This window comes from Lygodium microphyllum, chromosome 12, assembly GCF_053477565.2.
Source record: "Lygodium microphyllum isolate KBCC chromosome 12, Lygodium_microphyllum_v1.1.10, whole genome shotgun sequence".
NCBI lineage: Eukaryota > Viridiplantae > Streptophyta > Polypodiopsida > Schizaeales > Lygodiaceae > Lygodium > Lygodium microphyllum.
In genome coordinates, this window is record NC_141146.1 from 143,786,743 (window position 1) to 143,812,905 (window position 26,163).

Sequence of the window (26,163 nt, forward strand, 5' to 3'; positions counted from 1 at the left end):
TTTTCATCCACATATGCTCTAACTACTTATTTCTTTGGAGTTGGGCAAAGGTCACAATACACCGTAACACTTTTATTTCTCCAAAGATTTCCTTCTCTCTTCAACTATGCATTCATGCATGCAAATTTGTGAACATACATTGAGAGAGAGAGAGAGAGAGAGAGAGAGAGAGAGAGAGATGTGTGTGTGTGTGTGTGTGTGTGTGTGTTATATAATATCAAGGATGCAAATTTCAAGGCCGGAAGGATGGAGGCTTGCGAATCTGTGTAGCTTGCTCAAAAGAAAATGCGATCTCTATCAGAGTGGGCTCGGATCCACGCTTGCCCACAAAGGCGATACCAAAGGGCGCCCCGTCTTCCTCATAGCCAGCAGGCACAGTGATGCCGGGGTACCCTGCAATGGCTACCACCGACGTTATGATACCCGATAAGCTTCCCACCACTGCATCCAGGCGATGCTCCTTCATTGCCCTGTCGATGCCATTCTCGGTGAGCAGCTTTTGCCTCTCGAGGGCGTCCCGGTACTCTTTAGATCCAAATCCCGTCGTGGCCTCAGAGTACACAAAAATCGCCTGGTCATAAACGTCCAGCTCCTGCAGTTCCATTCACAGCAGTTCAATAGTCTTGTGACAGATTCCTGTGCTGCTTACTGTCAAATAGCAAACAAATACGCTTTTCTTACATGACAGATTCCTGTGCTGCTTACTGTCAAATAGCAAACAAATACGCTTTTCTTAAGAGTACCTCACGCCTTGAATTGTCGATGTTGAATTGTATCACATCCGCAAGGTGTCTTACTGGCGATTCCACAAGATCGGCGAGGTAGGCATTGAGATACTGTTTGAATTCATAGGACGGCACAACACCATGTCTTACAACATCGTAGATATCATCAAGAGTTGAGATTGTCACATTCTCAATGACCTCGGCTCCCATTCTCCTGCATAGATGCACGCGTTAAGAGCATACAGTGGAGCACCAGTTAAACACCCAAGCTTGTACAATTACTGTTCTTAAAGCATACATGTATATCATAAAGGTCCATTACTTCGTTGTATGGTACATGCATTATAAGGTCGATTACCTCATCGTATGGAGGTGTCTTCCAATGGCTTCTAGCTCAGACCTGGAGCTCGGAGCCATGAGATCGTTCACAACACCTATACGCTTGCCTTGTAGCCCATGGAGTCTGAGAAATTGCTTGTACCCATCTTTTGGGATCAGCGACGCAGCATGCCATGTTGCATTATCCATTTCATCAAAGCCCACAATGGCTTCAAGAACCTCGACAGCATCGCTAACCGTCCGACAAATAGGCCTGTGTCAGTTTTGAATAAAGCTGTTATTTTGCTTTGCCGTTTAAGGGGGAAAAGAGTATAGTTTAATGGCAACACTGGTTTGAGGGTTTCGATCATCAGATACCCTAGTTGTATCTCATGTCTACTTATTATTGCCCAGAGGTGCATACATGTACACATGTTGGTTGTAATTTAGCTATCCGTGTTTCACTGGTGTAACAGAAGTTGCATGGATTTTTCCAAAATCTTCTTTCTTTTTTTTGACATACATCCCACGCCCAAATACCCACAAGAGGGGATGCCTCCTCTCTCTCTCTCTCTCTCTCTCTCTCAAAGACTGATAGGAAGATTGAACATGAATTCAAGGAAATCACAACAAGAGTGCAAGAGGAGATACATAAGAAAATTGAAATAAGGAAGGTAGCCAATGAACAACGTATGGCAAACACTACCTTTTTAATAGTTGATGAAGTAATATATTGCAAAAGAGTAGTGTAGCCCGTGCACTTTTGGCATAGAGAACACAATTAGAACTAGATGATTAAGCTTGCCATGCATATTCACAGTCGTACAAACTAGACACATAAATAACATCATGGAGACACATCTACTAAAGTTGTAGCATTAAACTAATCAAGTGTTTCTAGGGAATCGAAAAATGGATTGCAAGTGAACCTACACCAACACAACTCTGAGCATGACCAGGTGGGATTGCCAAGATGAATGCAACTATAGGAAAGAGGGAAAATGGGCAGTTTATGGAGGTAGCAAAGCCATCATACAAGAGTTTAGAAAACTCAAGCAATAAGTCACCTTAGGATCATTATGTATCTAGTAACTCCTGTAGATTTAATGATTAGGTTTTTTTTTATCAATCTGATTGGCACCCCAAAGCGAGTTGTAACTAAATTATTGATGTGTGTTGTTTTGTCCTATGGGCGGCCTTTGAGGAGTCTTAAAAGACATCAATACAACCTTTTTTTCCTTCTTTTCTCGTGTTAATTTGGCTGCTTCTTGCTCTTCTATAGTTCTCACATCCCCTTAACTTACATTTGATTTTGTGTGTTATCATGCATGCCTCTCTCATTCACTTGGTCTCTTCTTGCACTTGTATGATTCTCATCTCCTTAACTCACATTGCTTTTGTATGAATGCATACGTCTATGCATAGGAAGTTTGACAAAGCATTACGATAAATCCCAATTTGCAAAACCCCGCTACAGAGACTCAAAGCAATGTAATGTACTTCTACAAAGGGAGGCATCACAGCAATATGGAACACTGAAAACGAAAGCCTAGAACAAGGGAATGCAGGTGGACTAGAAAAACAAGGGAGAATGATCTCTTTTTCCACAGTGAAAATGTTTAAAAAACTTAATCGTTCAAGAGGAAGAAAATGGGAACCACTAGCTTTAGCCTTAGCTTTGAAACATGTAGAAGATCATAAACCAAAAGCATGAAGACTGAGTCAGAATTGTAACACAATCATTGCCTGGGATATAAGACAAGTTCAAATCTAAGAGGTCTCGTAGATTACCCGATGGTGTCTTGTAAGTGTGAGATCGGAACTACTCCTGCTCGACTGGTGAGACCAACAGTAGGTTTGATGCCCACAGCAGCATTTTTGCTTGATGGCGACAGAATGGAACCATCGGTCTCAGACCCCAAAGAGACAGCAACCATGTTGGCTGCAACAGCGACTGCAGAGCCGGAGCTAGAGCCTGACGGGTCATCACTAAGCACATATGGGTTCTGACCAATGTTCACCAACACAAGGCTAATTAGTATTTTTGCAAATCATGAGAAAGTTCTAATCTAAGGAAACTCTTGCAGCAAGAAACATGAATTTCAATGAGGACATGCACCTACACTACATCCTGGTGGGTACCGACTACAGCTGCAACAGCTGTCCAGAAGACTTTGTCATCAAGCTAAGGGTTCAATGGTTTTGGCAAATGCATTGATTTAAGAAAGGACCGACCATTTGTTTCTTAAGGAAAGAAGAAGATAGCAAGATCCAACTTGTTATCCATGATGGCTTTATACTCGACGTTTCTAACTCGCACTCCTCGTCCTCCATTGTTATGCTAAGACAGCGTTCAGTGAAGTACAATCCTCAAGCCATGCTCTCCCCCCTCATGTTCCAATGCAATGCTCATCCCTATAAAGCCTTTGCGATGCATATCAGTGTGCGTGGGCTGGTCAGTCACCATAAGCGAATTTGCACCAAGAAATCAAGAAACGACAGGGTCGGATGATGAGCCATGTTGCAAAAAAAGGTCTAATCTACTGGTAAGCATACACAAGCGACTCCATACCTTGGTTTGACCGCCACGTGCACTCCAACCATTGGAGGAATTGGAGGAGCGGAAGTTCATCCACTCACTGAGGTTGGCCTTGCCGAGGATGATGGCACCCGCGCGACGGAGCCTGGAGACCACCCCAGAGTCGCGGGGGACCTTCGAGCCCAAGAGAGCGAAGGAGCCTGCAATTACGTACAAAACCCACCTTTCATGTAATAAATTGAGTGAACTCCCAATCGGCATGGCGCGCAAGTAACAAACCCAGCTCTCTTTTAACCGCCTAGTTACACAACTTCCATGAAGATAAGAGAACAGATATGCTGGCCACTTCTCAAGTTTCCCCCCTCCCCTTCGGCCTACCAACTGCAAATCCTTAGCTAGTGATAGTGGGACGAGTTCAATCTTCCCGAAGAGATCCAAGGATTGGCTATGGTCATACCATACATACGTGCATACATGCATGCATTGAGGAAAACATTAGAGAGAATATCATGTGAACAGACATTGTATACTTTCCCTGGCCTTACAATGTGAGCATGACAAAAAACAAGGAGAAAAAAAGTAACGAAACAAAAAGGAAACGAAGAAGCCAATTTATAACCTCTTACCTGTGAGAGCATCCAATAATACACCTTAAATGTAAGAAAGAATAATGATAATTAAGCTAGTAGAGATTATGTGATTAGCAAGCAACAAACCTACAAGTAAGACACTAAGGTTAACAAGTTGAAGCTTCTACCTTAAAAACAAGGAACAGAAATAGATGTTCCGCACACTTACTAGAGGTCAAGGACAAGCCCTATGTGGGGCAGTGGGCTTGAGGAGTTGCATAAGTCTCAAGAGTCCATAGGCTGAAGATGGCCCTTGTTTGGAAGCAATTCCCACAGGTCTCCACATAAAGACTCCCCTTCTTCACCACCACTTGAAAGGAGCCCCTTCTTCCCCATAAGTTGAAGATGGCCCATGTCTGAGAGCAATACCTACAAAAGGCTACACATAAAGCGTCCCCTTCTTCACCACAACTCTGAAGGAGGCCCCATATTTCCCCCTTGCAAACTTGTCCAACAGCTATCTAGTTTTCATCTTCTACTTGCTCCCTTTCCGTGCCTACAGTGACCGAGCCTGACTGAGCTGAGAGTGAATGCAACAGATAACACACACACAGAGTAGACAGCAGTAGAAAGGAGAGTGAGCACGACACCTCTTGTGTTCAGTACAAAAGACTGGTGTAACTCTTTAGGTTTTAGATAGATATATATGAAAGTACAAATGTGCTAAGTGTGTGTTCACACCTCTGCACATCTAAAAGACACGATGGCCCTTTATTCCCAAAAACCTCCCACCTAAAGGCAATGTGCCTTAAGAGGAGAAAAGAATCAGCTAAGTCTAGGTATGTACAAAGCTGAAATACATATACCTATCCAACTCCCATCATCTGTCAGCAATGAGCAAACTGCTATGTTGGAAGACCCTTCGTGAGAAGATCTGCAGAATTATCATCTGTATGCACTTTGACAAGCTCAATGCTCTTGCTGTCAAGTACATCTCTAATGAAGTGATACTTCACCTGTATGTGCTTCGTCTTTGCATGAAAGACAGGATTCCGTGCTAGCATGATAGCACTCTGACTATCACAATGGAGAACAGGTAACTCTGTAATGCCAAGCTCTCCCACCAGATGTGAAAGCCATAAAGCCTCCTTGCATGCCTCAATGGCAGCCACATACTCTGCCTCTATAGTAGACAACGCAGCACACTTTTGTAGCTTGGAGATCCAAGCGATACTTTACCTATATGTGCTTCGTCTTTGCGTGAAAGACGGGATTCCGTGCTAGCATGATAGCACTCTGACTATCACAATGAAGAGCAGGTGACTCTGTAATGCCAAGCTCTCCCACCAGACGTGAAACCCATAAAGCCTCCTTGCATGCCTCAGTGGCAGCCACATACTCTGCCTCTGTAGTAGACAATGCAACACACTTTTGTAGCTTGGAGATCCAAGAGACTGCTCCTCCTGTGAAGGTAAACACATACCCAGAAGTGGACTTTTTGCAGTCCGCATGACCGGCATAGTCTGCATCCATAAAGTCAACGACAGATGCCTTCTACTTTCCAAAGCAGATGCACAAATCCTTTGTGCCTTTGAGATATCTCATAATATATGTCACTGCTTCCCAATGCTTTTTACCAGGGTTTGCCATGTATCTACTAACCACTCCCACTGCAAAGGCAATGTTAGGACGTGTAGCAACCACAACATACATCAGACTGCCAACAGCTGAAGCATATAGTATCTTGGAGATTTCAGCCTTCTCATCATCAAATGTAGGGCTGTCCTCTGCACTAAGTTTCACATATGGAGGCAATGGAACCCCAATTGTTTCTCCCCCCTCCATATTGAAATGCTACAAAACCTTGGAGACATACTCCTGCTGAGATAGATAGAGTAATCCCTTTGACCTATCTCTGAGTATTCACATGCCAAGAATGTGATTTGCATCACCAAGATCCTTCATGTCAAAGTTGCCATGAAGACTTTGCTTCAGTGAGTCCAAGGCATGAGTATCCTTGCCAGCAATCAACATGTCATCAACATACAAAACCAAGATAATTAGGCTGCCATTTGCTGCCTTCTTGGTGTATAAGCAGTGATCCACTTGACTTCTATGAAAGCCTTGAGATTGCATAAATGTATCAAACTTATGATATCATTCTCTTGGTGCTTGTTTCTGTGAGAGTGCGCAACGGAAGAAGAAACACAAAGACAGAGGGAGAGAGAGAGAGAGAGAGAGAGAGAGAGAGAGCTGAAAATGAAGGAAGAAAATCTGCACTGACTGTAATGAATGCTGAATACAAAACTGTGGACTGATCAGTCCCTGCACATAGCCCGAAGCGTCAGTGAGGGCACCAAAAGACGGAGGAAGATGACGTAGTCGGAGTGTGCACGTGCCAAGGAAGGAGGAAAGATGATAATACAACTGACTCCAAGTGGGAAATGGCTATAAATAGCCAAAAATCCCAAAAGCTGGCCGACCTGAAATTTGAGACCAAAAATATGTCCGACCAGCATTTAATGCTGATCCAACCAGCATTTAATGCTGGTAAAATTGCCAGGAATGCTTAGAAAAATCCCGGAAAGGGTGGACAATGTCCGGCAGGTGAGGCAGGCTGAAGAATGCAGAAACTGCCCCGGGAAATGCACATAAAATCCCAACTGGAGGAGAAAATGCACTGAAATGCAATAAACTGAGTGCTCACGAATGAGCTACCTCCTCCGTCAAACAAGTGATAGACAAGTCAGAGCTCCTAAAGTCCTCGTCCGACTCAGACCGAGGCTCACAGACAGGAGATGACAAGGCATGGCAAACATGACTGCTAACACCCCCTCTGAGATCCTGGATGTGGCGGAAGGCCAAGGGAGAAACGGATCCTGGGGTGGCAAGAGGAATAAAGGCCGATGAAGTCCGTCGATGAAGACTGCCGATGAAGAAACTCCTCGCGATCCTGGGAAGCCCCCTCTAAAACAGTAGGGGCCAAGAAATCCACAACAGCATCACCGAGATCATCCCCCTCTGAAAGGGATGGGGGTTACGAGGGAACCACCGGAGGAGAGAGTGGGGGATGGGAAGGAACCTGTGGAAAAGAGGGTGCACAAGTGGGAACCGGTGTAGCAATAGACAACTGCCTTGGAGGTCCCTACATAAGAGAAGGGGAATGGAGCCTATAAAGCCCGCTCTCCTGCCAACCTGTCGCAATGACAACCCCTGTAGAAGAATCCTCAATACAAACAGCCTGCTCGATGAAGACAACCTAGGTACCAAGCCTAGTAAGGCCATAGAGTGAGAGGAGTGGAAAGCCCAAGTCGGGAACATAAAGAGCCTAGGAAAGGGAGCTCGACGTGCAGTCGGGAAATAAAGGCAAAGTGCCAACACCACAAATAGGCACCGAAACAATGTCACCAACAGTGACTGAACCCTCAGAAGGGCATAGATCCTGCAACAAGTCACCTCGGGGAGTCCTATGACTAGAAGCTCCACTATCAATCAGCCAAGGTCTCTCAGAAGATGAGGCAACCACTAAAGAAGGCTCCTCCAAGTCAACAATATGAAGAAACACTGACTCATGGGTAACCGCCGGAGTAGAGGTAGAAGGCTCGGATGTGTTAGCTCCATCCTTCGCTCCTGGACGAAGGTGAGGGTACTTCTTCCAACATTTCTCCTTTGGATGTGTCCCCTTCCCATGTCTTTTAGCCGGTGACTTCCCTTTCTTTTGTGTCCCCCCTCTCGAACCTACAACAAAAGCTTTGATGGAGGTGGATCCACTAGCTACCTCTTTGGCGCGCTCGTCATGCTCCAGAACAAGCGGGGCAAGCTCCTCCCATAGAGGCTTCTCACAGGTCCTCGATGTAAGAAGGCTGGTGTAGAAGACATCAAAACGGGGAGATGGCAACTGAGTCAAAAGAATCATGGCCATATCCTCGAAAGAGATCATCCTGCCAAGGGACGCAAGCTCATCCCTCATGTCCTCCAACCTGTTGATATGATCCTTCAGGGAAGAAGAATCATCAACAATGAGCATCTGTAATTTCTTCTCGAGAGTAATCCGATGGGCAAAAGTCTTCTGATGGTACAAAGAAGCAAGCTTTGTCTACACTTCCGCTGCTTTCCGCAACCTGCGCACATGCACTAGGACAAAATCATGTAAGCTTATAAAGAGGAAAGATTGAGCTCGTGAGTTGAGCCGATCCCATAAGGCCGCACGATCCATCAATGATCCAACGGTGGAATCCTCCACTGGACGGGAAATAGGGTGGGTAACAAACTCCCAAAGATTGAAGGTATCAAGGATACACTCCACCTTACACCACCAAAGCGAGTAGTTGGAACCATCAAGCCGGTCTCCTTTGGGCAAAGAAGAGAGTACGGGCACATGTATAGAGGGTGCCGTGGAAGGCATAGGAAGGCCAGCAGAACGAGCCTTCTATGAAACATGGAGAGAACGGGGAATAGAGGGATCTCGGTCAAATGGGCTAGGTGACCTCTGGTCGTCGCGTGAACTAGCACGAAAGTCTCTCCGTCTCTCAAAGGAAGGAATAGAGACCTCATCCTCTGAATCAGCAAAGAACTGGTGATAAGACATCTTCGTATATATCTACAATCACCAAACAATCTGCAACCAACAGACAGTCAAGATGGAGCCGCCTATGTCAAAAAAGATCCAGAAGATGCTGTCGCCTGCAAGAGGAGAGAGAAAATGCTGTCGCCTAGAGAGAAAAAAAACTGCCGCCTATCCTCTAGATGATGACGCCTTCTCCTCTGCTGATGTTAACCACCTCCTGTTGGCTGCGTTTGATGCAAACGCAGGCTGCAAACACGTAGAAAACTGTCGCCTACTCCTCCTGATGCTGCAAAACAACAAAATGCAGGTATGGAAGGCTGCGTTTCAGCCTGGACAGCACCGCCAAGGGCTGGAAAGGAGGGAAGAAAGGCTGCACTTGATGGTGTCCTCCTCTGCAATGGAAGCTCTCCTCTGTGCTCTCAATTAGGCTCTGATACCATGTGAGAGTGCGCAATGAAAGAAGAAACATGAACACAAAGGGGGAGAGAGAGAGAGAGAGAGAGAGAGAAAGCTGAAAATGAAGGAAGAAAATCTGCACTGACTGTAATGAATGCTGAATACAAAACTGTGGACTGATCAGTCCCTGCACGCAGCCCGAAGCGTCAGTGAGGACACCAGATCAGGCTGATGATGACGGCAGCATCGAAGACGGAGGAAGATGACGTAGTCGAAGTGTGCACATGCCAAGGAAGGAGGGAAGATGATAATACAACTGATTGCCAAGTGGGAAATGGCTATAAATAGCCAAAAATCCCAAAAATTGGCCAACCTGAAATTTGAGGCCAAAAATATGTCCAACCGTAAAAATGCCAGGAATGCTCAGAAAAATCCCGGAAAGGGTGGACAATGTCCGACAAGTGAGGCTGGCTGAAGAATGCAGAAACTGCCCCGAGGAATGCACATAAAATCCCGACTGGAGGAGAAAATGCACTGAAATGCAATAAATTGAGTGCTCTAGAATGAGCTACCTCCTCCGTCAAAACAAGTGATAGACAAGTCAGAGCTCCTAAAGTCCTTGTCTGACTCAGACTAAGGCTCATAGACAGGAGATGACAAGGCATGACAAACATGACTGCTAACAATTTCAGCCCATACAAACTCCTTTTGAGTTTACATACCATCTTCTCTTTCCCTTTTGCCACAAACCCTTCAGGCTACTGCATATATATGTCTTCATGTAGATCACCATGTAAGAATGCAGTCTTTACATCTATCTGTATGAGCTCCATATCTTCAACTGCAACCAAGCCCAAAATGGTTCTCAATGTAGTCATCTTGACTACAGGAGAGAAGATCTCGTCAAAGTCAACTCTATGTTCTTGCTTGTACCCCTTTGCAACCAATCTTCCTTTGTACTTTGGCGAGGAACCAGAAGTTACCTTCATCTTGTAAACCCATTTGCATGGAAAGATTTTCTGCCCTTTAAGCAACTGCACCAAGTCCCAAGTGTCATTTTTCTCAAGAGATTCCATCTCTGACAACATGGCTTTATACCATTTCTTGTTGTCCTGTCTGTCCATTGCTTCTTTTGAAGCAAGATGGTTCACCACAGTCTGTCAACATGACATAATTAGCCACATTGTTTGCACTAGGAACGAGTCTATCAGGTTTTCTAGTAGCCTTAGACGATCTCCTAACCCAATGATCATTGTTTGCTGGCTGTTGAGCCTGCAAATTTCCATTTTCAGCTTGTTGTCCTGGCATTTCAACCTGCAAATCAGTATTAACAGCTTGATGTCTTGGTTGTTCCTACACATCTAGTGGCTCATCATTATGGGCAATGACTAACTCATCATTTCCAGCATTTTTTTTCCGCATTTGCAGGTTCATTAACAACAGGTATTTGCTGATGTACAGCAGGCACATTTTGCTGTCCAAAAGGTACTTCTTCCCGAAATACAACCCTACAGACTTCCTGTGTTCTTTCGAGCTGTTTGTGCATGCGATCTTCCCAGAAGATAACATCATTGTTACATACTACTTTTCTTTTCTCGGGATCCCATAATCTATATCCCATTTCACCTTCATCACCATATCCTAGGAAAATACATTTACATGACTTTGGCTCAAGTTTGTAGCGTTCTTCCTTACGTATGTGCACAAACGCTTCGCAGCCAAACACTTTCAAGTATGCATACAAAGGTGGCTTGCCCGACCAAGCTTCTTGGGGAACTCCCCCCCCCCCCCCAAGACCTGTTTGGTGACCGATTAATCAAGTGTACAGCTGTCATAATAGCCTCTGCCCAAAAACCATGAGGTAAAGCAACATGTGACAACATTGTACGGACCTTGTCTTGAATGGTCCAATTCATACGCTCTGCTATCACAAAATGCCTGAAAGGCCTTGGACACATATTCCCCACCATTGTCAGAGCGAAGACACTTAAGTGTCTTATCAGTTTGATTTTCAACCAATGCCAAGAATTTTTTAAACTTGTCAAGCACTTCGTCCTTGCTACGAATAGGGTAAACCCATACCTTCCGTGTAGCATCATCGACCAAGGTGACAAAATATTTCGTTCGCACTAAAGATAACCCTGGCATCTGACATATATCGGATATACTAACTGTAGAGAAGATTTCAACGAAAGAGACTTCTTATGAGACATCTGTGCATATTTACCATAAACGCAATGATCACAATGCTCCAAATCAGCATAACGAAGACAAAGCAAGTAACCCAAACGAGAAAGTATGTTCATTCCAATTTGACTCATGTGTCCCAACTGGCCATGCCACAAAGAAACACTTGGCTACTCAGTCACAGCAACAACATGGTCACGCACACTAGATACATGGAGAGGATACAAGGTATCATTTTTACAACCTTTGGCAATCACTCTAGATCCCTTACAGATCTTCCGTTTCCCATTACCAAAGGTGGTATGAAATCCATCGTCATCTAGTTGCCCTATGCTAATCAAGCTCTTTTTGAGCTGAGGTACATGCCGTACATGCTTAGGAATGTATGATCCAAGCTCACAAAAGAAATTTGAATAATGAATCATGTTGAATTCATGGAGGACACGCCAAGCCACCCCCAGCCGGCCACCAACCCTATCCAAGGGGGTTCTAAATAACCCTGATGGGAACGAGGACCAAACCGCCATGAGAGGTCTCTCCGTGGGTTAGTTTGAACGTATGACGCTTGGATACCAGGGGGAGCTCTAGCTGAAAATTCCCTGCCTCTGGGTCCTACTCAAACAATCTACATGACTCAAGATGGATTTCTCGAGGCCCTGTTACTAGTGCAAGGGCAGAAACTTGGAAGAAATAAGACGCACCCTCATGGATTACGGGAAACGTCCTTTTTTGGACAAGATTTGTATCTTAGTTAAAATGCTAATATAAAGTTTGCTTCCAAGGAACCCGTTTGAGTTGTTTTCATGTCAATGCTATAAGTTTCATGAACGAACCCTGTTCCCTAAAAGGCTTACACGTAAATGTAATAGGACCTAATTAGATAAGTAAAAAACACCTATTGAGGAAAGCAGATAGGCAGAATCCCCAACAGGTCCGTCCTACGAAAGGGTGGTCCTAGAAGACTGGGAGGCTTCTCACAAGATTCTACAGTCGTACGATCTTTAGGTAATAGTAAGTTAAAACCCAATTCATGCCGTTTTAGGGGACCGGAATGGGACTATGCCCTACGGACAGAGAGGTTGAGCGGCACATCCCTCTCATTTCCCATTTTCTTTAAACCAAGTGCGGCATGGGTCTGCTTCGGCTTGGGTATCTCTGCGTAAAGTAGGATGTCTAGGATCCGACGCTAGGATGCTATTAGGAGACCTTAGCAACTAGGGACCCAGATTTCAAGTAGATCCTAGCGGGTTTGACCGTGAACGTTCCGTTGCGAGACGGACTCGAGAAACCCTAGGTGACAAACCCCAGAACATTCTACGGGAGTGCCGAGCAGCGACGCTTAGATTCATTTCTCGATAGGCCGCTAAAAAAACGTGCATGGACAGCCGTTAGGCGGGCACGTTAGAGTTAGAAGTGTGAAGACAGAACCATGCTAAAACTACAACTGCACACTACCAATACTTGCAATGTCACATGCATAGTTGTCCCCAAGATGGACAACACCATGTCCACCCCTGTATAGTCAGAAAACCACTCATGATGAGGGGTGGCATGAAAGGAAGCACTTGAAACTAGAATCCAAGTATGCATATCATCATCCGTATCTGCAAGTAAAGCATGTGTACTAAAGTGTGAAGAGACAAAGAGTACGTCATTCCCATTGTCACTATCATGAGTGACTACATTCACTTCTTCAATTTTGACACTGCTCTTCTTAGGCTGACTCTCTTTATTCTCTTCCTTGCCATCATCTATCTTCTTGCCCTTTCCTTTCTCTTTCTTCCATTTGTAGCAATCACGTTTAAAGTGACCCTTCTTGCCACAATGATGGCATTCAACATCCTTACCACATGATTTATTGTATCCCTTGCTATCAGATTTGCCTTTTCAGTGATCTACCTCTAGTATGCAAAGCACTGGAAGACTTACTGGATGCATTGTTCTGCCGATTCATTTCTTCCATGAGTAGAGCACTCTCTACATTAGCATACAAAAGTATTGCATTAGAATTGCTCATAGCAGTCCTGAATGTATCCCAACTCTCTGGCAGGGTGCAAAGTAAGAACGTAGCCTTAAATTCTTCATCAATCATGAACTTCAAGGCAACCAGCTGGCTGAAAATGGAGTTAAACTCACTAAAGTGAGTAGACATTGCTGTACCCTCTTTCATACGCAAATTCATAAGCTTTTTCAGCCAATAAACTTTGCCTGCGGCACTCTTCTGGGCATACAGTTCTTCCAGTCGAGTCCAAATAGCAAAGCTAGAATCCAAACCTTCAATGTTAAACAGCAAGGCATCAGAAATCAATAGCTCGATGGTTGAGCATGCAAGCTCATTTAACTCATCCCAGTCTTCTTGTTCCATATCTGCAGGCTTTGCCCCTTTGGTCTTAATCGGCCTTGCCTGCTTCTTCCGCAACAAGATATTATAGCACTGTTTTTGCCAGACATTCGACCTGACATTTGTGGGAATAGAGCACATGGCGTATATTATCAAGTCACAGTTCCGTAAGTGCCTCAAATTTTTTTGTGCTCAAAGCATCAACCATACATCTGCCCTGTCTCTGACATGCATAGAATAGGCCAATTTTGCCAAAAGAGAGCAATTTCAGCAAAACCCCCACATTTTTCCAAGTGCTAGATAGCCAAATTGCATGGAATTAAACCTGCATGTACATAAAATGACCAAATGGCGCACAAATTTCGCCCAAACAGCAAAAGCCCCAAATTGCACAGGGTCCAATGTGCATCAATGTCGAGAAATTGGGTAAATTTCAGCCCAATTCTTGCATGTACATGAAAAGCCCCAAATGTCAGAGGCAAAATGTCACAAATTATTGCAATTTCTGAGACAAATATCACTGTTGTGTCTTGCTCACATCAAATCTGGACAAATCCCCAAATTTTTGGCACAAATCTGCCCAAAATTCTGAACTATGCTTATATGCACGAACACCCGCCAAGAGTAAGTGATGGCTGGAAGGATTAAGGGGAAGATTTGATTTTTTTATCAAAGGAAAAAAACCTTTACATGACCTGGACTTGGGTCCGTTGACCCGTGAGGTTTGTGACGACCCACTGAAGCCCGCCTATCCTGTCGCGTACCGTGGCCTGCAGCCCATCTCACCAGCCATGCTCCGTTTCTCCTGCGCCTGGCCACCTCGCCTGCAGCCTGGTCGCCTGCGACTGTTTCTTGCAGCCCACAACCTACCTACGACTGTCGAACCTGCTGCCTGGCTGCACAAGTGACGTTTTGACATTTTGACCTGCGCCTGACTGCACGAGTGACGTTTTGACCTGCTCGCAACCTCGAACTGTCGCCTGACTGAAAACATGGAAGAAGAATGACGAGCTAACCTGCACGAACTCCGAGAAGTGCAAACACCTTAACCGCAGCTCTAATACCAGTTTGACGGAGCTTGACTGAGGTGAGAGTGAACGCGATGGATAACACACACACAGAGTAGAGAGCAGTAGAAAAGAGAGTGAGCACGACACCTCTTATGTTCAATACAAAAGACTAGTGTACCTCTTTAGGTTTTAGATAGATATATATGAAAGTACAAGTGTGCTAAGGGTGTGCTCACACCCATGCACATATAAAAGACACGATGGCCCTTTATTCCCAACATACAGGTCCTGTTATATCCACCAAAAACAGTTTGGACACACAACCGATGTCATGGAATTGCTCATTCCCAACACATCAAAACATCCTACCATAATCCTTGGTGATTGCCACCGAGGCCTTGCGCATCTACACCAAGAATTGATTCTCAAACAATTCCACACAAGGTGACGTGTATCTGAAGTCGTACAAAGTCCAGGAACATTGAATCTTAATAATATTTGGCATCACACAATTAGAGTCCTTAAATAAGCATTCCACATAGCTTCTCCTGAGGGACTATGCATCCCAACACAAAGTTTGTGGACTATATCCAAAGGGAACAAACATTCTTACATTATGACTCTTAATTTATAGGCCTCTCCTGCCAAATTACCTCCCCCCCCCCCCAAACAAAAAAAAACCCCGCTCCCTCCCCCCCTCCAAAAAAAACCCCGCTCCATCTAAGTCTCCTACCACATGGCATACCGCCCTCCCTTCTTTAAAAACCCCACTCCCCTATGACATGGTGCACCACTCCCCCACCCCCTTGAGAAACCCCACTCCTCCCCTTCCCCCCACTGCTCCCACCAAGTTCCTGTACACTGAAACTTTTTTCTCTCAAGGTACGTTGGCTCCTCATTATTAAGATCCTAGTAAAAACTAAGCCTTGTATTAGGAGACTATTAGGTCAATGCTCAGATGTAGACACGCACACACACCACAATGAACAGCAAGAGGAGAGTGTGTGCGTGTTGGAATGTCACATCCACTACATGAGAATGAGTGAATGAAAGTACAATCCCTAAGGTAGTATATGTTGACCTTAAAATTCATTACCCACCACTAATTAGCTCTTTAAAACAACCCTAAAACAATAAATTACCAAATGTTTCATTAAACAGGGAGCAATTCTAGAGAGTTTTTGTGTCCCACATGCAAAACCCTAATTTGGGAGGATCCTTCTTTATCTATAAATAGGCAGGCTGCCCACCGTTCAGCCTCATCCTTGTCTTTCAGGTTTCAGCCACCATCAGCCCTCTTCCACTAGCAGTCCAGCCCCAACAACTGCTGCTATGTGGTCTATAGCTATCACCCAACCTCCCATTGCTACCGATGATCAACTTCCATCATCTATATCAGGTCGTTTTTGTGTTTTCAGCACTTTTCTTCATCGGCCTCTACTCCGATTGGTAGTTGCAAAACTCGGGATCGTCTCCGGTGGACGACGCACATCGACACCTCCCTTAGCACGCTTCCATGAGAACCATTGGCTGTTGGACAGCTCTACCCTTAAGCATCTTGTACATTCTTTCCTTCATTTACAACATTCATTCATTCACTTCAAAAATCTCTCTCTTTTCTGTTTGTGTATAGGGTTTGAGTTTTGCATGTCACGGTCTAAGTCCTTGTGTTTCAATTTTGGTCGTACTTTTTGTGTTTCCTCAATGCAAACCCTAGCATATCTTCACATGGTATCAGAGTCAATGCTCTTGTAAAGAGTATCCTGCATATATTGTGGAGGCTTGGTTTTGTGCAAGGGACACAAACGACACATAACTAATTCATAACTTCTTCTTGGGATCCCGCCATGTTTATCGGGCTTCTCCATCATTGGAGGCCTTGAGGAGGCATTATAAACTTGGTGAGGAAGATGACACCCCACCTTTACCTTTACCCTTTTATTCTTCGCCTATTCCAGATTTCAATCCCTTGGCAAAGGAGTTTGAAGAGTACTTGCACATCACATATAGTTGATCTTACACTACCCCCACCAGTTTTGATACTAGATCCAAACCGGTTGGTGAGGCTCCAATCATGGAGGACATACGACATTTGGTACAGCTGGCAACCCATCTTGTTCATCTCAACTAGGTTCAATGTCAAGTTCTTACAACCCCTTTGAGTCATATGAATCAAAAGCCTCTCTTGTTTCTCCTTTTGGTGTGTAAGATCCGGATCATTTTCAATATGTAAACTTCAATAGAAAGGGCTCTCAAAGCAAGCATCCTTCATCAAGTATATCTACATCTTCTATTTCATTTCAGCATCTACACTACTCTTTTCAAATTACTCACATCCCACCCACTTCTTATCCACAGCTTGATTTCCCCTCTTCATTCTAAAACCTCAAATTGCACTCCACTTCTGCATCAAGTACACTAGAAGTTGGATCTTCCATCTCCACTCCTAGCACTTTCTCTTTCTCCACACCATCTTCTACCTACCCTCACTTCACTACCCCTTTGCACCCCAATACATCATTAGAGGGAATGCCACCCTTTAATATTGTGTCTTCCACATACCCACAAATGAGCACTTCTTTTCACCCTCCGATGGCTATAATGGACATCCCCTCACTACCCTCGATCACTCACCTCCCCACTTATCAACCTTCCACATAAAGGGTTACATATGATGCGTCGTCACACTCGATGAGTCACTACTATGTAAGGATTTGCATATTCCGCTCCACGTCTTTCTATCTCTCCTCCATGGGCTCCTCATGCGATCTGCATACTTATGCCTCGTCAGTCCATTCCCGCATTTGGATTCACTGTGTACACTTCCTGCATGCATGGTGGGCACTCTAGGATTAATTCCGAAGTATACTCCACTCCCCCACCCTACTCAACTTTCCCATCCTACAGTACTACCACCCCTGTTGCTATGGCCAAGAATGCCTTCACAGATAAGACTCACTTCAATGGATCAAATTTCACTACTTGATTGAACTTCATATAACAACTCCTTGAATCTCAAGGCCTTTGGGACCTCATCATTAGTCTTAAGCCTATACCAAACCCTCAATTAGCTCACCTTGAGCACATCCATCAATGGAGAACCCACAATGCCACAACCAATGTTGAGTTAGTGCAAGAGTTACTTCCTAAGTTCCATTCTCAATTACAACATTTTCCTCTCACATCTAAGCATTGGAGACATCTTGTTGACTGCTATGCGGCACAAGATCGCACTTTACATATCAATCTCAACTCTGAGCTTCAGGATTTTTCCATTAAGGAAGGGGATGAACTGAAAGTCAAGTTGGCCAAATATCGATGACTACTCGCTGACTTTACCACTACTAGCTTCCCAAAGTTAGATGACGATCAGGTTACATTCTTTTGAATGCGCTTCCTAAAAAACATTTACATTTTTTTAAGTGCATTATCTCATTGCCTTAATTGTCAACCTTCTATGAGTTGGAGCCTCAGTTCTTGCATTACGCGAGACTACACAATCAAGTCCACAAGAAGTCCTTTATATACTCTTAATTAGAGAGGGGTCTAGTTGCCTCTTCTTCACAAGGGAAAATATGCGAAGGCAAGTCAAAACAAGAGTGACATACCTTCCTCCACGAAACCAAAGAAACAAAAACCCATCTGGCAACAACTCCCTAAGAAAAGTAGGTTTTACACACATTGCAAAGATCGAGCCATGTGGACAAGGAGTGTCGTACCAAGGCCCAAGGTCTTTCTCTTAAGAAACCCCAACTGTTGCGAGTGCCTCTACTCCTACTAGACAATCTAGTGGAGCTACACCTCCCACTGTTGCCCCATCTACTCCATTTGCCCCAATAGCCACAAGACATGGCACACAGAGTGCCTCAACAACCTATATCTTTCAATACCCTTGAAGGATTAGCTGATTGGTTTGCTAGCTTCCCACCCATCACACTCTCTGCATCCATTCCTAGGTCATCCTCAGCACCTTCATCTAGGACAACTTCTCCGCCTTATCAGGCATTTTATTGGTAGAGACCTACTGATGGACGTACCCAAAACTAGCCCCTTCTTTAGTTTTTCCTAATTCAGTCTTCCACTCCATTCAATCATCCATATGCACGCACTCATTGCACATTCTTTCATTTAGCTTTACTTTTTAGTTTGTTTTGCTTTGGAGCATCTCAATACTAACCTTTGTTTTGAAAATTCTAATCTCTCTTGCAAGGTTTTGTATTATGTAGAGCCAACATGCAGGTTGGCACCAGTCCTCCTAGCCTAGATACATTAGATGTGTATCGTTCCTTTCATAGTTTCATGTTCTTGGGAGATTTGCTCTGCCACCAACATGGAGGCTTCCCCTCCCAAGGTGGATCGTGCAACATCTCTCTTGATGATCCATACACACACACACTCATTGCACGTTCTTTCATTTAGCTTTATTTTCTATTTTGTTTTGCTTCGGATCATCTCACTACTAATCTCTGTTTTGTGAATTCTAGTCTCTTGCAAGGTTTTGTATTATGTAGGGCTAGGCTAAGACTATGGAGGCACAGCTAGGGTTTGCATTGAGGAAACACAAGAGTGTACGACCATGACACAGGCATAACGAAACAAACGTAGACACAAAAAGCAAAACTCAAACCCTAAATGCAAAACTCAAAACTCAAACACAAACAAAAGAGATGGAAAGAACACAACTCTGAAGTGAATGAATGCAGTAAATGAATGTAAAAGTATACAATGTGCCCAAGGGCAGAGCAGTGTGTCACAGAGTGACGTCCACCGGAGACGGATCCCAAGTCTATGACCACCAGTTGGAGTGTAGGATGAAGAGGATGTAGCAAACACAAGTGTCAAGAGGGCTTGTAGCACCAAATGCAAGCAGGACAAGTGTGGAAGAGGGCTCGCAATTGTCGCCTAATGTGGAAGAGCACCAGCACCTATTGCCTTGGAGAGAGAGAGGACACCAAACGCGAGCTGAAGATGCAATTACCAAGGCCAAGCAGCTCCAAATGCAAGCAAAGAAGGATCTGAAAACTCTCATCAATGCTGATGGAGGAGCGCTACATGCAAAGGAAGGTATGGCAACAGTCGTCGCTAAGGCTAGATAGCCACGTGTGTGTGGACTGATGGCTGAAATCTGCATTCAACGGTGAGAAACCAACAAAGAAAGGATTGAGACTGAATGGGGGCAGCCTATCTTTTATAGATAAGAATGGACCCTCCCAAATTAGGATTTCACTGAGCTCTCTCGAACAATGCCCCATTTTAGGGTTCTCATTAAATTAAGCTTGTTTTTTCCCATTTTTTTGTTCCCTATTTATTAGAGGCCTGCCCTAGCCATTCTCACTTGTTTTATCCGATGAATAGAGATCTTCCGATGGAGCTACACTCAATAGCCGCATATATATCTACCTCCTTCATTTCAGCATTCATTCACTACAAATTTTTGCATTCTACTATCTCTCTCGCTCTCCCTCTTCTCTTCGTGTTCATTTTCTTTCAATTTGGTCATACATTTCCACATTTGCTACATTCTGACAGTAGAGTCCCTAAATTTAAGGGGTCCCTAAATTTTAGGAAGTCCCTAAATTTTAGAAATCTCAGATTGGCCTAGAAATGCTAGTCCTAAAAATAGAGACAACATTCTAAAAATAGTAATTTTCTATTTCAATAATGCTTGCTAATTCTCAACCCAAAAAGGAAGGCCATAGAAAAGAGACAAGTGTCAAGGCACTTGTCACACAAGCTTCCAATGACACGTGATGAGACACTAATCTTGTGCTGCTCAACTTTCCTTGTTTGCATAAGTCTCCCCTTCCTCCTAAAAAAAGAACTCATTTCCTGCTTCTAACATTGTTAACTATTCAAGGAGCGCAAGCAAATCATTATCACCTCTGTCACCTCTGTGTGTGTGTGTGTGGCACCAAGCATTTTTGTTTTAGCCAACAACGACATTAGTTAGTAGGCACATTAATCAAGTTGGCCATATTTCGCACCTTTGTAGATCACATCGGCCAATTTTGGCTCTTTTTAGCTATATACAGCCAGCCCCACACTCCACATCCAATACTTAAAGATTATATTTTCAGCCAACCCTCTATCATCATTATCTTCATCTCCTCCTTCACTCTAGCACCCACAATGATGCCTAGAGTTGTGTATTGGGGCTGACAAAGATCGGGGGTCTTGTATCATTCAGTCTCAATTAAAGTCCTTCTTTATTTATGTTCCTTTTGACTCTCTCACTCTGTATTTACTTTCCTTTCCGTTGTGCACTCACATGCTATCATTCACCTTGGTGGGAGCTGGAATTGACCCAAAACCATGATTCAATTATTCCACCAATCAAAGTTCATCCAATACACTTTAAGCCCTTTACCTAAAATTTGTCTGGATTGCTATCTAAGCTTTCATTGTGGAGGCACATGGATGGACAAAGCAATCATTGTATCACTTTATTTGCAAATTAGTAAATCTCAATTCTTCTCTAATTTGTTGTGTACTATTTGTTGCACTATGTTATTTTACATTCTTAACATGTACATTGGTCTAAAACCATCTAATCCATTGTAGGAAACTTAGACTACATGCACACACCATAAGACTACAAAAATAGCCATGACATCCTATAAGATTTAAAGTATCAAACAAAACGAACGAAGCAATAAGAATTCAAGCAATCAACAAAAGTATAAGCTTAATGGTGAAGCCACACATTTTGGTTTTATTTATTGTGCCACATGCCACAATTGGATGGTCTACTCCAATCTACAGTGGGCTTTTACAAGAACTGAGTGGAAGGAACAAGCATATATATGTGCTCTTTTTTGGTTACCTAGCTGAAGGCCTTGTTATTAGTGATGGGGACAAGTTAGGTTGCCTTTGGACCCAAACTACAAAATGTGAAAAACCAAACTATAATGAGTTGTCCCCATAAAGTATCAATGTATCATCATCTCTCTTTCTCGGTATGTCTTCATCTTTACTAGATTCATTAGAGCAATGACAATTCCCACATGTCAAATATACATACAACTCACAACAATCAACAAAGGTAATGTGTGCAGAGGGAGCAGTAGAGTAAGTCCAAGATGGACTCCACTTGGTAAATTTCAGAATTTACTCTTAAAAAGGAGATACTTTGTCACTTTGCTAGAGTTCATGTGACATGGTGCTTGCTCATCAATAGACAACATGTTCTCTCTCTATAACCTTCATTTCTCTCTTAACGGTCCATTCTCTCTTAACATCTTTTGGGTGAGGTCCACACCAATGGTCATGACAAACTAAGGTTGAATGTGAAAGTGTTGTAAATTTTCTAGAAAGACCTTCCAACTATTAGTAGTCATATTTGTCATGCCTTGTCATCTCCTGCCTGTGAGCCTCAGTCTGAGTCAAACGAGGACTTTAAGAGCTTTGACCCGTCTATCACTTGTTTTGATAGAGGAGGTAGCTTGTTCTAGAGCACTCAATTTATTGCATTTCAGTGCATTTCTTCCTCCATTCGGAATTTTATGTGCATTTCCTGAGCAGTTTCTACATTCTTCAACCTACCTCACCTATCGAACATTGTCCACCCTTTCCAGGATTTTTTTGAGCATTTTTATCAGCATTAAATGCTGGTCGGCCATATTTTTTACCCCAAATTTTAGGTCAACCAATTTTTGGGATATTCAACTATTTATAGCCATTTCCCACTTGGAAGTCATATATATTATCATCTTCCCTCCTTCCTTTGCAAGTGCACTCTCCGACTCCATCATCTTCCTCTATCATTGGTGCTGCCATCATCATCAGCCTAATTTAGTGCCCTCATTGACGCTATGGGCTGCATGCAGGGACTGATCAATCTTTTTGTATTCAACATTTGTTCCTTGTTCAATGCTCTTCTTTTCTGCAAATTGCCTCTCATCCTCTGTGTTCAAGTTGCTTCTTCCATTGCGCACTCACATGGTATTAGAGCACAGTATCATTGTCTAACAAAGACACAAAGATGACTTTTCGCGGAGAAGACCACCCCAGGCTGCCAGGCGGCATTGCCACATCAGTTTTCTACTTAGAGGAGTCTGCTTTTCTTATGCCAAGTACTCGTTTTGCTGCCCACTTCCTCTCCTGCTGGAGGTGACACGCTTCCTCAAACAGGCAACAATCTTCTATTATAAGCACAGTGTTTCTTGGTCAAGTGACAGCCCTCCTCGGCAAACGCATGTAGTCTTGTGCATGCGACAATCTATCTTCCCCGGTGGACCTTCTACATTGACTTTCTTGTGGGTGTCCTGCAAGATATTGAAGATGTCTTATCACCAGTTCTTTGCTAACTCAAAGAATGAGGTTTTGTTCCTTCTACTAAGAGATGGAGAGATTTTCATGCTAGTTCACGCAACAACCGGAGGTCACCTAGCTCATTTGAACGGGATTCCTCTCCTCCCCATTCTCTCCATGTTTCACAAAAGGCCCGTTTGTTGGCCTTCAGATGCCATTCATGGCACCCTCCATATAGGTGCCCATACTCCCTTCTTTGCCCAAAGAAGACCAGCTTGATGGTTCCAACTACTCGCTTTGGTCATGTAAGGTGGAGTGTATCTTTGATACGTTTGATCTTTGGGAGTTTATTACCCACCCTATTCCTCGTCCAGTGGAGGACCCCATCGTTGGATCGTCAATGGATCACGTAGCCTTATGGGATCGGCTCAACTGTAGAGCCGATCTTTCATCTTTATGAGCTTACAGGAAGGATTCTCTCTTAGTGCATGTGTGCAGGTTGTGCAAAGCAACGGAAGTGTGGACAAAGCTTGCTCCTTTGTACCATCAGAAGACATTTGCCCACTGGATTACTCTCGAGAAGAAACTATGGATGCTTGTTGTTGATGATTCTCCTTCCATGAAGAATCATATCAACAGGTTGAAGGACATGAGGAATGAGCTTGCATCCCTTGGCAGGATGATCTCTTCAAAGGATATGGTTATGATTCTTTTGACTAAGCTGCCATCTCCCCGGTTTGATATCTTCTACACCAGCCTTCTTACATCAAGGACCCATGAGAAGTTTCTATGGGGATAGCTTGCCCCACTTGTTTTGGAGTATGATGAGCTCGCAAAAGAGGTAGCCAGTGGATCCACCTCCACCAAGGCTTTTGTTGCAAGTTCAGGAGGGGGGACAAAGAAGAAAGGGAAGTCAAAGGCTAAAAGACAAAAGAGTTCTTCGAGTTTTGACTCAGATAATGGACACTTTCTTTCTTTTTTTTGTCTCTTTGTGGAGAAGAAAAGGAAAGTGTCTATCATCTGTTTTGGAATGTGAAGACACGAGGAGGCTTTGGAAAGTTTGAGAAGACAACATTTAAGGTAGGCATGCATAGCACCACGAGATGCAAGCATTCCCATTCGGATGCATCAATGAAGTCTATTATAAAATCTGAGTGGTAATCAAAGGAATTATAATAGGAACTCTAGATTGCATAGTATGCCCAATTTTAGGAAGGATGACATAAACGACACTTTTGAGATTAGTTCAAGTCAAAACCTTTCTTAAGGTAGGTCAGCCTTTTAAGGCAACATGTAAGGCCTTGGACAATTTTGAGCTTCCTTCAAGGGAGTTGTGAATATATATTTTCATGATACCAATATACCTAAGTGCTCGCATTTTAAAAAAGACAATTCCATCTAACATGATGCTAGCACCAAGGAAGAAAACTTGCACAATAGACTGAACAAATTCAATTGTTCATGGGTCATACAAGGGAGATTGGGTGATTTACTAATACACTCCACTCTTACTATTTTAGCCTACCTAGCTCATCCAAATTTCTTAGGTCAAACAGCACATTCATTAGGACAAGTCTAAAACGACCTTAGGCACATCGCATAATACTCATTAGTCTAGATGGACAACCATGCAAGGGGGTGCGCATTTTTTGCAATGCCACCACCAAGCTAAGCATTAATAGGTTGCTTTCAACCAGGTTCAAGATCCATAAAATTGTGATGCACCAATTGGAAGGGATAAGCATTTATATGTGCTATTTTTTGGTTACCTAGATGAAAGCCTTGTTATTGGTGATGGGGACAAGTTAGGTTGCCTTCGGACACAAACTACAAAACCTAAAAAACCAAACTATGGTGAGTTGTCCATAAAGTGCCAATGTATCATCATCTTTCTTTTTTGGGTTCTTTGTCTTCATCTTTACTAGATTCATTAGAGCAACAACATTTTCCACATGTCAAATATACAAATGCAACTCATGCTACATAGGATGCCACATCATGTAAATTATTTGCACGACAATCAACAAATGCAATATGTGCATAGGAGCAGTAGAGTTAGTCCAAGATGGATTCAACTTGGTAAATTTCAGAATTTACCCTTAAAAAGTTGGTGCTTTGTCACTTTGCTAGAGTTCATGTGACATGGCCCTTACCCCTGTAGTGTTCTCAGCCACCTGTGGTATGTCACATCAAAAGCACACCCCTGTTGTATATTCCTGCCACCGCTCATCAAAAGCACACCCTATTGTATATTCTTGCCACCGCTCATCTAAACCCGGACTAAGTTAAAGGTTCATGTATATGCTACCATAAATGTTTTGCATGCACTCTAGTCCACACACAACTTTGCTTGTGTATGGATGCTTGCAATCGCCATAGTTACGTGCGTACATGCGTGTGTGTGTGTCTCTGCGGACGCACAGGTTTGTACGCGTGCACACCCTCTTTTCCACTCGAGTCCCTCATGGCTTTACAGAATTGCAACAACAACAAATACAGGCACTGACCTGCGGTGGTGTTGAGGGCGTCGGCGGTGGCGATGTTGTCTTTGAGGAGCACAGGAATTCCACGCAGCAGCCCCTTCTTGCGAGGCCTCCTCCTCCTCTCGCGGTCCGCCCGCTGCGCCTGCCGCATGGCGTCCGGGTTCACCTCGATGACAGCGCGCAGCAGCGGGTTCAGCCTCTCGATCTCCGCCACGTAGAACTCCACCAGCGCCACTGACGTCAGCCTCCCCGCCCTCAGCTGCTCCTGCAGCTCCGCCACCGTGGCCTCGCGCACCATCGCCGCCACGCTGACATCGCGTCTCGCGGAAGGCGACGATATCGTCACCGGCTCACACAAACACAGTAACGTCAACAACACCGCGGCCTTCATCGCCATCATCTTCACCGCATCCCCGCGGACGATCGACACAGACAACCCTCTGTTCCTACACCCTTTATGGTGTGTCGCCTTTGAGCATCGCGTGGAGGCCGTCTTCGCAGTTCTGTTGAGAGAAGCATCTTCACAGTTGAGTCGAGACAGTGTTGACTTAAACTTCGAGGATCTCATCCTAAGCTTAAAACCTTAAACCTTCAATAATTTTATATCTTCTACTCATTGATTGGTCGTAGACAAGGACCATAGTTCTTAGGTCGAATGTTCACAATTTGTGAACTAAAGTCAAATTTGATCGCCTTTTCTTTTCTCGATATTAATTAATTACACACACACATACACACACACTCTCTCTCTCTCTCCCTCTCTCTCTCTCGTGTTTGC

General features: G+C 43.9%; 1 protein-coding gene across 1 annotated transcript; it reads right to left on the bottom strand.

Annotated features, from left to right (window-relative positions):
* LOC148028381 (Amidase family protein) lies at window positions 1–25,948 on the bottom strand. The gene is made up of 6 exons (XM_087690203.1): window positions 25,410–25,948; window positions 3,616–3,782; window positions 2,835–3,049; window positions 1,084–1,317; window positions 744–939; window positions 1–592 (listed from the first exon to the last, which is right to left on the bottom strand). The coding sequence occupies exons 1-6, from the start codon at window positions 25,783–25,785 to the stop codon at window positions 233–235; spliced, it is 1,548 nt and encodes a 515-aa protein (XP_087546329.1). The 5' UTR covers window positions 25,786–25,948; the 3' UTR covers window positions 1–232.
* Between the last annotated feature and the right edge of the window lie 215 nt (window positions 25,949–26,163).